This window comes from Taudactylus pleione, unplaced genomic scaffold, assembly GCF_031769625.1.
Source record: "Taudactylus pleione unplaced genomic scaffold, aTauple2 ptg000373l, whole genome shotgun sequence".
Classification (NCBI taxonomy): Eukaryota; Metazoa; Chordata; class Amphibia; order Anura; family Myobatrachidae; genus Taudactylus; species Taudactylus pleione.
In genome coordinates this window covers 3644970-3659838 of record NW_028284774.1, presented here as the reverse complement: position 1 = coordinate 3659838, position 14869 = coordinate 3644970, and the positions used below count along the sequence as shown (strand labels likewise).

The following is a 14869-nucleotide window of genomic DNA, read 5'->3' as shown; positions in this document are numbered from 1 at the left end:
GCACTAGTAAAATTCTATTATATTACTATTCCTATTGTGGTCATAGTGTGGGCTGGGGAAGGGGGTTTCCAGGCAACCGGAAACCCCCCTGCATTTGCCTATGCAGACAGACAGGGCCTTATTGGATATATATTTATTTTCTGCAGACTGCACATGTGTTGGATGAAGTGTCCGCAAGTAACTCCGTATGTGTCAGATCTCAAATTAACAGTCTTCCATGAGATGGGCATTTCTCAGTGGTTGCCACTTGGATGCACAGTACAGGTGTATCTCTTGGCAATGTCATGGGCATGTAGCCCAACTTCCATGCTTGTTTGAGGTGTACATACAGACATGGGAGGCTTGTTTCAGGCAGATCTTTTGCACACAGCATGGGTGGGTGCAAGTGCTCATACTAATGATGCATATGCATGAAGTTGCACAGATACTCACATTAGTAGAAGGTAGTAAATCTGTCTGCCACGGAATTCCGCACTTGTGCCTGATTTACATCTGACCCATGTATGTTGCTGTATGCCACACAATGTACTGGCTTTGACATCTAAGAATACTCCTAAGATATCAGGGGTACTGTTTAGGAGTCAAATTAAAAACCCTCAGCCTAGAAATAACAGCTGCTTTTAAAATACAAAAAAATGAGTAAGAAAAGAGCAAAATTTTTACTCAGAGCATATTTGTAAATCAAACGATGGGACCTATGAGTGGGAAAGATAAAATTGAGCATCTGCCCCAGAAACAACCAAAGGACATCAACCTCGTATTTAAAAGAGCAACCACCACTGAAATAAAGGTCCCTGTTGAAGATTGACCCCAGCTAATAGAAAAATGTCGTACAACAACTAAACACATCCAGGAAACAACTCGCTTTGCCAATGGGAGCTCAGTTGGCAAGGACAAGGCCAAAAAGTGCAGCTGCAATGCCTGGTAACAAGAACAGCAACATGGCACATTACATCATCACCCTACGAGGTTCACAGCCCCCACTCTGCAGGAAATCTAAGAGGTAAACAGAACCTTAAACTATTTACCTGGGAGAAACGAAGGTAAGAAGTGCATGCACATACAACTAAAGGAACGTTGTCACGGTCGGCTACAAGGAATTCCTCAGTTGGAGGACTGGGAGCCGGCGGGCTAGGAGGCAACTGATGGGGTGTCAATAATAATGTCCTCTTTATTGGTCAAACCCAGGTGTTGGCTCGACCTGACCAGAGGCGCGGAGTCTAACCGACTTGGTGCAGTGAAACCGAAATCCCAACAGGAAGGGTCACTGCTGAAGACCACCAAGTGAGCAGGTCGCGGCCCTCTGGTCAGGTACCTGGGAGTGACGAGGAGATCAGGAGAATAGCGGGAATGAATACGCAGAATAATGAATGTAAAGAATACAGAGTTCGTATAGTGGACTACAATGAAGGAAATTTGAAACGGGAGAACACTGAAGATCCCAGCAAGGGCTTGCACTAGAGAGTATCTCTGATGATCCGGACACAGGACTGTATAGAAGAGTGGCACTAAGAGTCAGTACACGAATGCTGTACTGAGTACACACGTTGGTGATCCAGACGCAGGCACAGACAGAGGAGATTTATAACTAGAGAGTTTCACCACACACACACAGGTGCTGAAGTAAACACTGGAGAAGTCGGACGTTGATTAGTGAAGTTGTTAACTGGAGTTTTCAGCACAGAGATAGGTGCTAAAATATACACAAAAGAACTAGACGATGATTAGTGCTGGAGATTCAGCACAGAGACAAGTACTGAAGAAATCACGGGAGGAGTCTGATCCTGAGAAGCACTGGAAGGAGTCACTGGAAATAAATAGTTTAAAGCTAGGTGCGAATCCAGACACTAGGATATAACACTGGTAGGAAAGAAGGTGGAACTTGGAAAGCTGCAACAGCTAGTAATCAGAGTCACTGGAAAAGCGAAGTTGAACAGCAGCTTCCTGTTCCTAGAGTCAGACTAAATACCCTTAAGTAGTTGGTCATTGGATCAGAAGATCAGCTTAGTGACCGCAGGACTACCATTGAGAGAGACTAGTCAGGTTATACAGACCAACATGGCTGCGCCCATGCCCGCCACCACGGGAACCAGGACGCATGCATGGAAGCCCTTGCAGACCCCTGGGAGAATACTCAGACCACCACTCACCTCCATCCCCGACGACTGAACACCTAAGCTCAAGGAAGCCGGCGCAGTGGTAAGTAGCGGCCGATCCCAGGTTAGGTTAGGTCAAATGAGAGAAACAAAATTAAAGCACAATTGAGCTACCATAGTGATTCTTGCATATTTGGGCCTAATGGTATTTAGGGCAATCAGAATTGTTTTGGGGGAAGGTGCCATCCATCAGATTCTAGAGAATGTATGTTGCTACACAGCTAATCTCTCAGGTGGCACTATAGAGTATTCTGTATATTTAGGTAACTAATTGCTGACAACGTTATAATAGTTAATTACAAGTAAAACGCACTAGTTAGTGTCTGCTGTGTGGATAGATAGGAAGAACTGCTTGTTCTGTACAAGATAAGGTTTATAGAGAAGCTGGGTACACAGACGATATTTTGGCCGATCCGACGGAATAATTTGATATATTGTCAAAATCGTTTAATGTATATGCTCTATGTCGGGCCATGCGCGCTCCTGTTAGGTGATCAGTCGCGTCGTCAGGTCGTCCCTACATGCAGCTCAGTTTTACAATGCGACTGACGACCTCATGCAGCGGGATGCGGCAGGGGCAGACATGTCAGGCAGTCGGGGACAGGATCATCTAATGTGTACCGGTCGTCCGATATGTCGGCCCTTCCCCCGTCGGCTCGCTGGGTACACACCGTGTAATGTGTACCCCAGCTTTACACCTGTCTGCAAACATAAAAACTTACAACAAGCAGCTAATGATTTTGAATAGATAACAGCATAATTGGTTAAAGATTTAACACACAGATAAAAAACATAGAGACATCTAGATTTCAACATTAAGTTCACCCTAATGCAGATGATCTCAATTTTATAATTCTATTTCTCTTTCTCAGGAGATATTGCTTTGATACAGCTGGTCTAATTAGTGATAATTATGTTCAGTATTCGCAGCGCAGAGACACAGCTCTGGACATAAAAAAAGTTTATTTATGCAGCAGATCTTTCTCTCATTAGGGGGATCTGCAGTATGAAGTACTTAAGACTGTGAAGTATGTGCCCAAGACCGCTTGACGTTCCAATAACTTGATTGGCAGGGCAGAACCGACAGACGTCCAACTGCCCCGAAAGGATTGCGGACCGGTCACTGCACCCCAGGGACTGGTGTCCATTGTAAGGATTACCCTAGGTGAGATGGCCATAGCCACCCAGATAGAGACAGACGCACCTCCGGAGAGAGCATCATCGTCTGAACAGTGATCCGATGGAGAAACCCGTTCCATCTGGAGAGGATCAGTTTTTGTAAAGGCTTGGAATGGAAATGAGCATATTCCACCCTTCCGAAGGTAGACACCCTGGATTCCAGAACCAGCATTACAGAGTGTAGTTACCACCCACCATCGCGACCATCGGGTTTGCGACGAGACCCTGCGGTAGGGTCTCGCTGCCGCAAGCCCTGGAGTGATTTTGGCTCTATCAGAGCCAAAATCACTCCCACTGACATCACTACTGATGTCAGTGGGGCCGGACTCAGACGGTAGGCGTTCCCATGGGAACGCCTCCGTCTGGCAGCCAAGCCCCTGGCACGCCCACCAAAAGGGGCGTGCTGTCACTCACCATCGACAGCACGCCCCCTTTGGTGCGAGACACCGAGCGACTGATTCCCCGTCGCTCGCCGGGTCTCGCGCATGCACACGACGGAGCTCCCTCCGTCGTGCGCATGTGCACTTAGGCACCATCAACCCGCTTGCGAGCGTACAGCGCTCGCGAGCGGGTCAGAATCAGGCCCAGAGCCCTAAAATTGGAAGTGTTGCTGTGGCACAGCAAACCTGAGCTAATACTGATGAGAGGGCTCTATAGGTACACGTCCGGAATATCCAGCGATACCATAAAGTCCCCAGGTTCCATAGCTCGGATGATGGAACATAGGGGTTCCCTCCGGAACCTAGGCACCTTTAGGAATTGGTTCAGGGATAGGAGATAGAGGATAGGCCAATGAGGACCATTCGGTCTCTGCACCAGAAAGAATGTAGAATAACCAGTCCCTCGCTGAGATAGTGGGGCTGGCATAAATACCCCTGCTTACCGCAAGGACTGTATAGCTTTTTGATGTAATTGTTGGTTGAGGTCTTCCTCGTGGAATTTGCAATTCATTTCAATGAACATCTTTTCCACATTTTGAGGAAGTAACCTCCTACGCCGATCACTGACAAGGTTGCCAGCTGCACTGAAAACTCTTTCGGAGTACACACTGGAGGGTGGGCAACTTAAGTAATGCAAAGCCAGTTTGTGTATGGGACTCCAAATTGCCTCTTTTTCCTGCCAGTACTGAAAGGGACTGTCTGACATGCCTATTAGGATGTTATCCCTGAAATAGTACTCCACCATTCTGTGAATGGAGACTATCACATTTAGTCACGGTAGAAGACATGTCACTAGTAGGCAGTTCTCTCAGGCCCGATCAGATGTAATTATTTGGTGAACGATCTGCATTACCAGCAGGCATTCTGAAGCGGAAAATTTTTTTACAAACAGCTCTTTGCACAGTTTTAGATTTGGGTCTGTTGGAAAAAAAAACTCAAGGTAGGACTTAAACCTAGGATCCAGAATGGTCGACAAAATATATTTTTCAGATTTCAATAGATTGACAACTCTTGGACCCTGCTGAAGTAAATCAAAGGCTTGATCCACCAGTTTGACATACTTTGCGCAATCGCTCCGTTTCACCTCCTCCTTTAGTTTCTCCAGCTGTTTTTGCAAAGGTCTGATGAGGGGAATGATCTGACTCAAGCTGGCAGTGTCTGAACTAACTTCACGTGTGGCAAGTTCAAAGGGTTTGAGAACCTTGCACAACACGGAAATTATTCTCCAATGCGCTTGAGTAAGGTGCATTTCCCCTCCACGGCCTATGTCATAGTCCGCTGTATAGGCCTGGATGGCCTTTTGCTGTTCCTCCATCCGCTGAAGCATATAGAGGGTAGAATTCCACCCAGTTACTACCTCTTGCTTCAGCTGATGGCAGGGCAAATTTAACAGTACATGCTGGACATGCAATCTTCGACAAGCGGTCGCCGAATGTCTAAAATGTCCAGATATTTTGCGGGCCACCGAGAGCATCTCCTGCACGACCATGTCAGTTTTTAAATAACGTTGCACCACAAAATTAAGTGTGTGAGCAAAACATGGGAGGTGTTGGAATTCACCCACATGTAATGCTCTCACAATATTGTTGGCACTATCCAAAATCACAAATCCTCAGCAGAGTCCAAGTAGGGTAAGCCATTTAGCAATGAGTTCCCTGAGTTTTTCTAAGAGGTTCTCAGCGGTATGCCTCTTAGAGAAACCAGTTATACAAAGAGTAGCCTGCCTCTGTATCAGCTGTCTTTTGATAGATGTTGCTGCTGTAGGCAATACACCTACCCAGTGGGCTGTCACAGTCATGTAATCCTCATCATGTACCACATATCAGTGGTCAAGTGGACAGTGGGTACAACGGCATTTCTGTGGACATTAAGGTTTTTTTTATTGTCCTTGTACAGACTTGGAATTGCTGTACTAGCGAAGTGGAATCTAGAAGGGATCTGGTAGCGAGGACAGGACCTTAATTAACTGTTGAAAACCCACTGCAGTAATGGTGGATACTGGACGTACATCTAATTCCAGCAAAGCTGTTATGGCGTCAGTAATCTGCTGTGCAAATGGGTGATTGCTGTCATACTTGTTTGCCCTTGCAAACGATTGACAGCTAATTGTTTTTTGGAGGATACGCTACAAGTAGTCTTCTTCCTGGTCCCCTTCTGGGATGAAGATCCACTGACAGCAACAGCAGCAGCAACAGGCATAGTCATCAAGGATCCTTCTGAGGAATCACGGATAGGAAAGGAGTCAATCATGCTTCGAATACCAACACTGGATGCAGCAGGACTACTCCCAATGACGAATGAGGATGTTGATGATGCAGGTGTTGGAGATCGAAGGCGCTTGGATCTCACAGAGAGGGAGCAGGTAGGTGACACTGGACTTGTTAAGTTTTGCTTTTTGGAACTTGGCGACATACACTTTGATATTTGATGAATGCGCTCCAAGTGACGTAACAAGGAGGAGGTTCCTAGGTGGTTTAGGTCCCTCCCTCTACTCACTCTTGCTTAGCAACGGTCACATATGGCTTGACAACTGTTGTCCGGATCGGGGTGGAAATAATTCCACACGTAAGAAGTGGATTTTTTGTCTTTTGTCCCGGCATGACAACAATGGGCTTTGGCTTTTTCAATCCATGGGCAACAGCTGTTGCCTTACTTACACAAAGGACATCCTCGGCATCAACATCCTCATCACCAACATCTTCATCATCATTAGCACCTTCAACTACCAAAATATTCTCCTCCTCCATGTGAAATTCCACAGAAGCATCCTTGATGACTATGTCTGCAAGATGTTGACTACCCTTCCCCACATTTACAGAGGGCACACAAATGTTGGAACTTGGAGGATCCTCCAGTACACTAGTATTTAGGTCTGGCTCACACATGGCAACCGCGGACACACTTGCATTCTCCTCGGGAATTTGGGATTTCAATTTCTCAGGGCACACAGTTGTTTTTTCTGAAGGGCTATCAGAATCAGAACCAGCAGTCTTCCTAAAGAAAGGCCAAGGCCTTATCCTTTCCTTGCCACTTTGTGTAGTTAATGGTATATTGCCAATTTTTTTTTATCTAAAAGGCAAATTTCCTTTAAATTTTTTTTTCTTAACTTCAGTAAAAGTAGCTCTACCATATCGAAGGCGTGACTTAAGCCCTGGGGCATGGGCCTTCATAGAGGACGAGGAAGTTGACGGCCTTGCACTGCTGGCGGCAGCTACAACATGTGGTTCTTGGCCTTGCTCTCCTGTCATGTGACAGCCCTCCATATTTTCTGCGGTCTTGAAGCAGTGTCACAAGCACCAATAGTGTAGCCAAGGTGCGGTTACAAAATTCACATGTGCAGTCGTGCGCACACAGAAAAAAAATGAGACAGAAAAAATAATAAAAAAAAATAAAAATTTTCAGCTCCAGAACTTGGGCCCAGAGCACAGATTGATGACGCCTGAAGTCGGGCAGCACTAGGTTGCGTTGCTGACTTGCTGTATCTTATGTGGTTAAGCCTAACAGGCACACACACACAGACAAATATATATTAGTCAAAAAAAAAAAAAAAAGACAGTTTTTAAAAAAATAAAAAATAAAATTCAGAGCCAGAACTTGTGCCCAGAGAGCCGATTGATGACGACTGGAGTCGGGCAGCACTAGGTTGTAACTTACTGTATATTGTGCGGCTAAGCCGAACACGCACACACGGAAAATAATTTGACAATATATATACTTTTTTTGGGGGGGGGGTCCAGAACTTAGGCCCAGATGGATGCAGCAGACAGCACAGCACCAGCCCAGATGGATCAGCAACAGCCAAGCACCAGCCCAGGACACAGCAGACAGCACAGCACCAGCCCAGATGGACGCAGCAGACAGCAAAGCACCAGCGCAGATGGATCAGCCACAGCCCAGATGGACACAGCAGACAGCACAGCACCAGCCCAGGACACAGCAGACAGCACAGCACCAGCCCAGATGGACGCAGCAGACAGCACAGCACCAGCGCAGATGGATCAGCAACAGCCCAGATGGACACAGCAGACAGCACAGCACCAGCCCAGAATGGATCAGCACCAGCCCAGGACACAGCAGACAGCACAGCACCAGCCCAGATGGACGCAGCAGACAGTACAGCACCAGCGCAGATGGATCAGCAACAGCCCAGATGGACACAGCAGACAGCACAGCACCAGCCCAGAATGGATCAGCACCAGCCCAGGAGACAGCACAGCACTTCTCCCCAGCCCTACACTACCCACCCTGTTCAGTCTCCACAGCCGGAGTGAAATGGCGCCCGTCGCGTCCCTTATATATAGAGACGAAAGCTCGCGAGCCACGAGATTTTGTCTCTATGGTTTTGCCTTGATTTGAGAGATCCGAGTCAGGCGGGAAACTCCGAGCCGGCTTGGATTCGATTCTGATCTACAAAATTCGGGTGGGTTCAGATCTCTTAGATCCAAGCCCGCTCATCTCTAGCCTAAACTCAATAAATTGATAATGCTACTCCAATCAGTCAGTGGCATCCAGCACAACTGAAATGAAAATCAACAGGATTCATGACTTCGGCAAACTTTTACAGACTATAGATGAGGTTGAAAGCATGGTCTCAGTGTAAAGCTAGTGACTGAAGTTGGCAAAGAATGGATAGTGCACGTTTTAATGTATGAACAATGAGCAGTAGGTCAGGGGTCCCAGGTAGACAGGGATAGTGAGTAATGGCTAAGAAAATCTAGGACAGTCCTGTATACTTTTGAACCTAGAGGCTGCCAACATCAAGTATAGACCTTAAGGCACATATAAGCAGGAAGATAGTGCTTCCAGCCCAAAGAATGGCAGAGCTACAGAGGATAGCTCTGAAGATGGTGGTATGCGATAATTTCCCTGAAATGGAAGTACAAGGTACAAAGAGTTATTGCTACTCAAACTTAAAAATATAGGTAAGATTTGGTACTCAAGTCCAAAAATGCCTTCACTGTTTGCAGGAATCAGGCATTACTAGAACTTGGCTTACATCCAATGTACAGCTGCTGTGGAACTACATATCCCAGTATGTCCTGCCATAGATTTGCTGTTAAGACATGCTAAAACACTGGCACTGCATTCTGAAATGTATAGGTGGTTAATTACCCCTGCTAAGTTTCAGTGCCATAATACAGTGGTTCTCAAACTCGGTCCTCAGGACCCCAGCACAGGTCACCCAGCTTGTGCACAGGTGTATTCATTACTCACTGATACATTTTAAAAGATCCACAGGTGGAGCTAATATCTCACTTGTGATTCTGTGAGGAGACCTGGAAAACATGCACTGCTTGTGGTCCTGAGGTTGTGGTCCTGAGGACAGCGTTTGAGAACCTGTGCCATAATAGGATGGCAGTGCGCCCTGTGCTGGCCCAACCCCCTGAATGCATGATGTCATGCCAAGGGGGCGAGGCCACTAGCATCTGGAAGTAGAGCACTGCCCAGAGCATTCTCAGGATGATCCAGGCAGCTGTACAAACTGTAGGTTAGTAACGTGTTTTTTGTTGTTACAGTTAAAAAAAAGAAGAATAAACAAAGTTTGTGAAATTCCACTGATGAATAAAATGCAATCTTTATATAATGAATCTTATGGAAGAGAGAGCGATTGCAGGAACTATAAAACTTGCACAACATTTTATGGACACTCAAAACAAGCCAATTTGTAGGAGTCACTGTGCCATCATAAAAACACACAGGGAAAACCATACTAGAGGATTCTATTTACTGTTCTGTAATTGCAGGTGATGGCTGAATAAATCACGCACATATAAAAACTATAACTGTATCATGTAGTATTTAAAAGGCAATACCCAGAGGAGAAAGTTTGTGCAGCTCCCTTATAAAATATAGCAGAATAAGAGCAGAGGAACACTTACCATTTCATTTTTCGATGCCAAATTTAATAACTCATCCAAAGCCATAAACAGAAAGGAGCAGTTTTGAAACGAAATGCTTTTCTCAATTTCATTAAAAACATGTTCTAAAAGATATGGTCGGGTGCTCATCCCCTGGGCCTAAATGGATGAGAAGAAATGCGCTGCTGTTAATTTATGTCTGATAACAGAAATGTGATATATGGGAGAAAAACACAGGCAAGGTGATGAGAATGAAACCAACAGCCTATGAAACTGTACAGACCAAAATAAAAGTGCAAGCTCGATTAAAAGCCATGTCTGCTTGTGTATAGGAGGGTTGTGGCTCTCTGCTGTAACCCTGTGAACACAATATGGAAGGGTGAGTAAATACAGGAAAATATTAGCAAATACTATCAAGCAATAGGAACAGAGCAATAAGGTCTGGGGTTGCAAGAAAGAACCACTGGAACAGATAAATTCAACAAGTGTGAATACTTCATGTATATACTGTAGTCAATAAGATCAGCTTGTGATCATCAGAAGACTTCGTGGGTATGAAGCAGAAGTCATAGAATCTCAATCACTCAATATATAGACAGTGGATACAAAAATTCTACACATATTTTCTCCACTTTTACTGGGCATACACTAGGCAATCATCGGGGTGATCTACACGATATCAGTGGATCGCCCCAATAAATGTATTGTGTGTGTGGGAGACCAGGGGAAAAAAAAAATAGAAATATATATATATATATATCTATCTATCTATATATATCTGATATTGCCTGTGATATCTGCAGGGTGTCAGCCTGCCAGATACAATGTCTGACGGAAATGGATTGAAATACTGGCGGCTGGAAGCCCAACAGGAGGAGATTCCGAAATCGGATGGTAAGTATCCTAACCCTCCCCTGCCACCCCCTCTTCCCCCCCTAAACCTCCCTTGGTGGTGCCTAACCCTAAGTCCCCCACGGGGACGTCTAAACCTAACTCCCCCCTCCCACACAATAAACCTGACCCTCCCGGGGAGGTGCCTAGTCCTAACCTCCCCCCAGTGGCGCCTAACTCCCCTCTCCCCCCCCAACCCTAACCCTCCCTGGGGGGTGCCTAACCTAAGTCTCCCCAGGGTCAGCCTAAACGGATACACCCCCTTAAAACTTACCTGGGTCCAGTCTCTTACGATCTAGATGGCAGCTGTCGGGATTCTGACGCCAGTATCTAGATCGTAAGACAGATAGCGGCATCAGCATTTTGCCCTGCAGCGGGATGCCGGCGGCTGTGTATACCTTGACAGAACTTACACTCAACAAATTAAAGCAAGGAAAAAATAAGATTAAATCAATAAAAAAAGAACAAAAGTTTGAGGGATAAGTTTGGACTTAGAAGTCAAACATTAGAAGGACAATAGCAAGAAGCGCAAGTCATCACATCCAAAGAGACACCACCAAATACACCCATCAAGAAAATATACACACAATCCAAATTATCCGAAACCCCAATATATAAAAAAATGTAAGCTAACCTACCAAGAATACATGACAACAATGCACTCCAACAAACTCAATACTACTAAGGCTAATAGCAAAACAACAGACTAACACATCATTGAGCAATTCCACCATAAGAACTATAAGCAACACGTCCTTCTCTGTCCACGATGTAGAAGTACCTTAATACATTCTAGCACGACAATCACTAGAATAAGGTTAGCAAGACATTGAGCTCGCAGTAACAAACCTCGGTACACACATAGAGAAACAGAACTCGCTGATACCAATGGTACAACTATCCCCTACAATAATGGACAGAAACACCGCCCCAACTGGTAACACTACATCAGAACCCAACCCAATATGTGTAGAGCCTTTTTCAGAGATAAAGACAGGCCTAGACAACACTCAAAGACCTGTCAACACACCGATAAAAGCATTAAAAAGAAAATTCGAAGAATGGACAATTAAACTACAGTAAAGGTCAGGCATATTTAATCTGAGCAATAGTACACTAAGCAAAGACCACATTAGCGTGCTTAATAAAGGTCTCACATTTGCCCCTACTGCCACTATGGACAAAGTCAAAACATATTTGGACAGCGCTTCACCAGGAAATTAACCCTCAAAAAATTATCTCATATGAAACCTCTACCTCAGTACAAATAGACAAACACAGATACCTACAGACATACAGACCTAAACTATGGGCCACTCCATTAACGCCTTTACCGACATGGTAGAACAAGACATGTAACAAAAAAGGTAACAAACAATACAGATGCAACATGACTAGAGCAGAACTACATGCCCTACAGGATTTCAAAAAAGGCAAGGATATCATTATCAAACGCACAGATAGTGGAGGGGGGGCGGGGCAATAGTTATCCTCGATAAAGATGATCATGTCACAGAGGCATACAGACTTTTGAGCTATACCATCACATACATAAAACTCCCCAATGTTCCCACACAAGAAATCCAACTAGAACTAAAAAAACTACTGAAAGAAGGCCTTAATGAAGGCATACATCACCCATCCAATTATACCAGCTTTTTATTACCTCCTTAAGATCCATAAAAATTGCAAATACCCACCCAGGGGACCTATCATCTCGGGCATCAATTCACTAACCTCAAACCTGTCTGAATACCTAGACACTTTTCTACAACCCTACGTCCACACACAAAGATTTAATTTCCGTGACACCACAGATGTCCTGAAACTACAACACATAATATGGGAAGAAAACCTCTGGCTCATTACCAGCAATGTGACATCGCTGTACACCGTGGTAGAACTCAAACAAGGTATAGAAAGTGCGCATCACTTCCTAAACAAAGACCCAGATATGACACACAACGAGACTATTACCAAATGTATACTCTTTATCCTTACACACTACTACGTTTTGTTCGACAATGATCATTACCTACAGAACACCGGGACAGCTATGGGGATGAAGTTTGCGCTAAGTTATGCAAACCTATTTATGCATTTCTGGGAAGAACAGTACATCTGGTCCCACAGCGAGCTTGGTGCAAACCTCGTCCTCTGGCTAAAATATATAGATGAGGTGTTCTTTATCTGCGAGGCGACTTAAAATCACTGGATATCTTCATCAATAACCAACACAATTTACGGTTCGCCATTAAGTACAGCCAATCACATGTAGAATTCTTGGAACTTAACATCTTCATTGCAGACCACCAGATACATACGAAAAAATTCCACAAAAGTATAGATGTAAACAGCTTTACTGTGGCAACAAGTGGCCACCATTCCAACAGTACAGTATCCCAATTGGACAATTCAAGAGGATTAGGAGAAATTGTTCAAGAATTACAGACTTCGACATACAGGGACAAAAACGGAGATCAAAACTGTTAGAAAGACGACACAAGCCAGAAGGCTTTCACCAAAGTGAAAGAATCAGACAGTGAACCCCTTCTGGAATACAAACTGAAACATGATACCTTGGACAACACCAAAGACATTTTCTTTGTCAGTCAATACACTAGACAGGCAAGAATCAAAAAGCATTGGCCGATCTTATTACAGGATAACACACTGTCCAACATTCTACCCTCACAACCAAAGGTAAATTTCAGAAAAGCACCCAACACAAGGACAAAATTGGTCAAACACCATATTGCACCCTGCAGTCTCACACAAACAACCCTGGATGCAAACAAAACAAAAGGTGGTTTCTACTACTGTGGTATGTGCGCTGCATGTACAACCACAAAAAAGAGAAGCACCAAACCAGTATACACCATTGAATAAGTTACCAATAAATACAGATTTGACAGGAAACAATTACATGCAACAGCAAGGGAGTCCAATACATTTTGTAACGTCCCTTTCCCAAACAGTATGTAGGGAGAACCATTAGACCACTAAAAGTAAGACTCAATGAGCATCTACGTAACATCAAAAAGGACACCATCCTCTTTCGCAAACTTCCAGCAGTACCATAACTGTGATCCGGCACAACTTACATTTACGGGCCTAAGAATTATACAACCCAACTGGAGAGGGATTAAGGTGCATAACAGATATGGACACACTGGCCCCCAAAGGCCTAAATATTGACAACGAGATTAGGTCTATTATATGCAAGTAGAAACTGGGCAGTAATATCCGCTTCCTCATCGTCACCAATTTGGATCACCAGCAGTAACAATGTGGTCCACTACGGACACGAATGCCCAGTCCAGGGTCCCTATACCCACTCAGCCGTTTCTAATCCCATCCCTCATACCCTGTAAAGAAGACCCAGATTATTCACCGACGGGATCCCACTGCGCCCAACTCCATCACCGTACACTGCGGGACTCCACAATCCGGATTACAAGACTTTGAACATATTACCATAACATTATCACGAGTCTACTCCAAATGCACAATCCTCAGTAGTACACCCTTAGGATACTATGGAACAATTTCAGCTGAACATTCATGTGATCTGTGTTCTAGAATTCAGTGTTTCTTTTACCACATATCCATACAAGAGACTCCGTGTCAGCATCACCATTGACAGACCTTTACTGCATTTCCAGCATTCTAATGAGTTTGCGATTTTCTGTTATTTAACTCAACACTTGTTTTCAGTATACTGTGACATTATTGTGGTCACACCAATTATCACATTACTACTACTACTGAAAATAGTTTTTAATTGTTTTTGATTTTACACAATACTAATCTCTATTAAACTAGTAAAAATATTTTCTAACAGAATATACATGTACAGTGTTATCTATCCATTAACCAAACCACAGCAACATACATCTCTTCACTCATTTCAAAATATCTCCCAACTCGACCTCTCCGCTCAGCACAAGATCTATGTCTCTCATCCCCACACATTACTTGTTCCCACTCACGGTTAGAGGACTTTCTTCGGGCTGCACCCACTCTATGGAATGCCTTACCACGCACAATAAGACTTTCTTCTAGTCTCCAATCTTTCAGGCGTTCCCTGAACACTCACCTCTTCAGGCAAGCTTATCAGATTCCAGAACCGCCCACATAACCTTCATAGCTTCCATATCTAATTACATCCCCTTTCACAGTCAACACATAACCTCACACACTGTCTTTCTTCACATCCTCCTGATATTTGGCCAACATTCTTGTGTGACTGGATCATGCAGCCCACCAAGAAACTCTCCATTCTGGCTGGACCAAAATTGCAATATATAGCACCTATCCTTGTGTATCAATGCCTATTTCCCTA

General features: G+C 44.4%; 1 protein-coding gene across 4 annotated transcripts in view; it reads right to left on the bottom strand.

Annotated features, from left to right (window-relative positions):
• BTBD8 (BTB domain containing 8) overlaps window positions 1-14869 on the bottom strand; it is a 153462-nt gene that overhangs the window by 30009 nt on the left and 108584 nt on the right. For all 4 annotated transcript variants that reach the window (XM_088444894.1, XM_088444895.1, XM_088444897.1 and 1 more), the window contains one exon: window positions 9655-9792. In XM_088444894.1, coding sequence (XP_088301020.1) covers window positions 9655-9792 — 138 coding nt within the window. The remainder of the gene's footprint in view (window positions 1-9654; window positions 9793-14869) is intronic.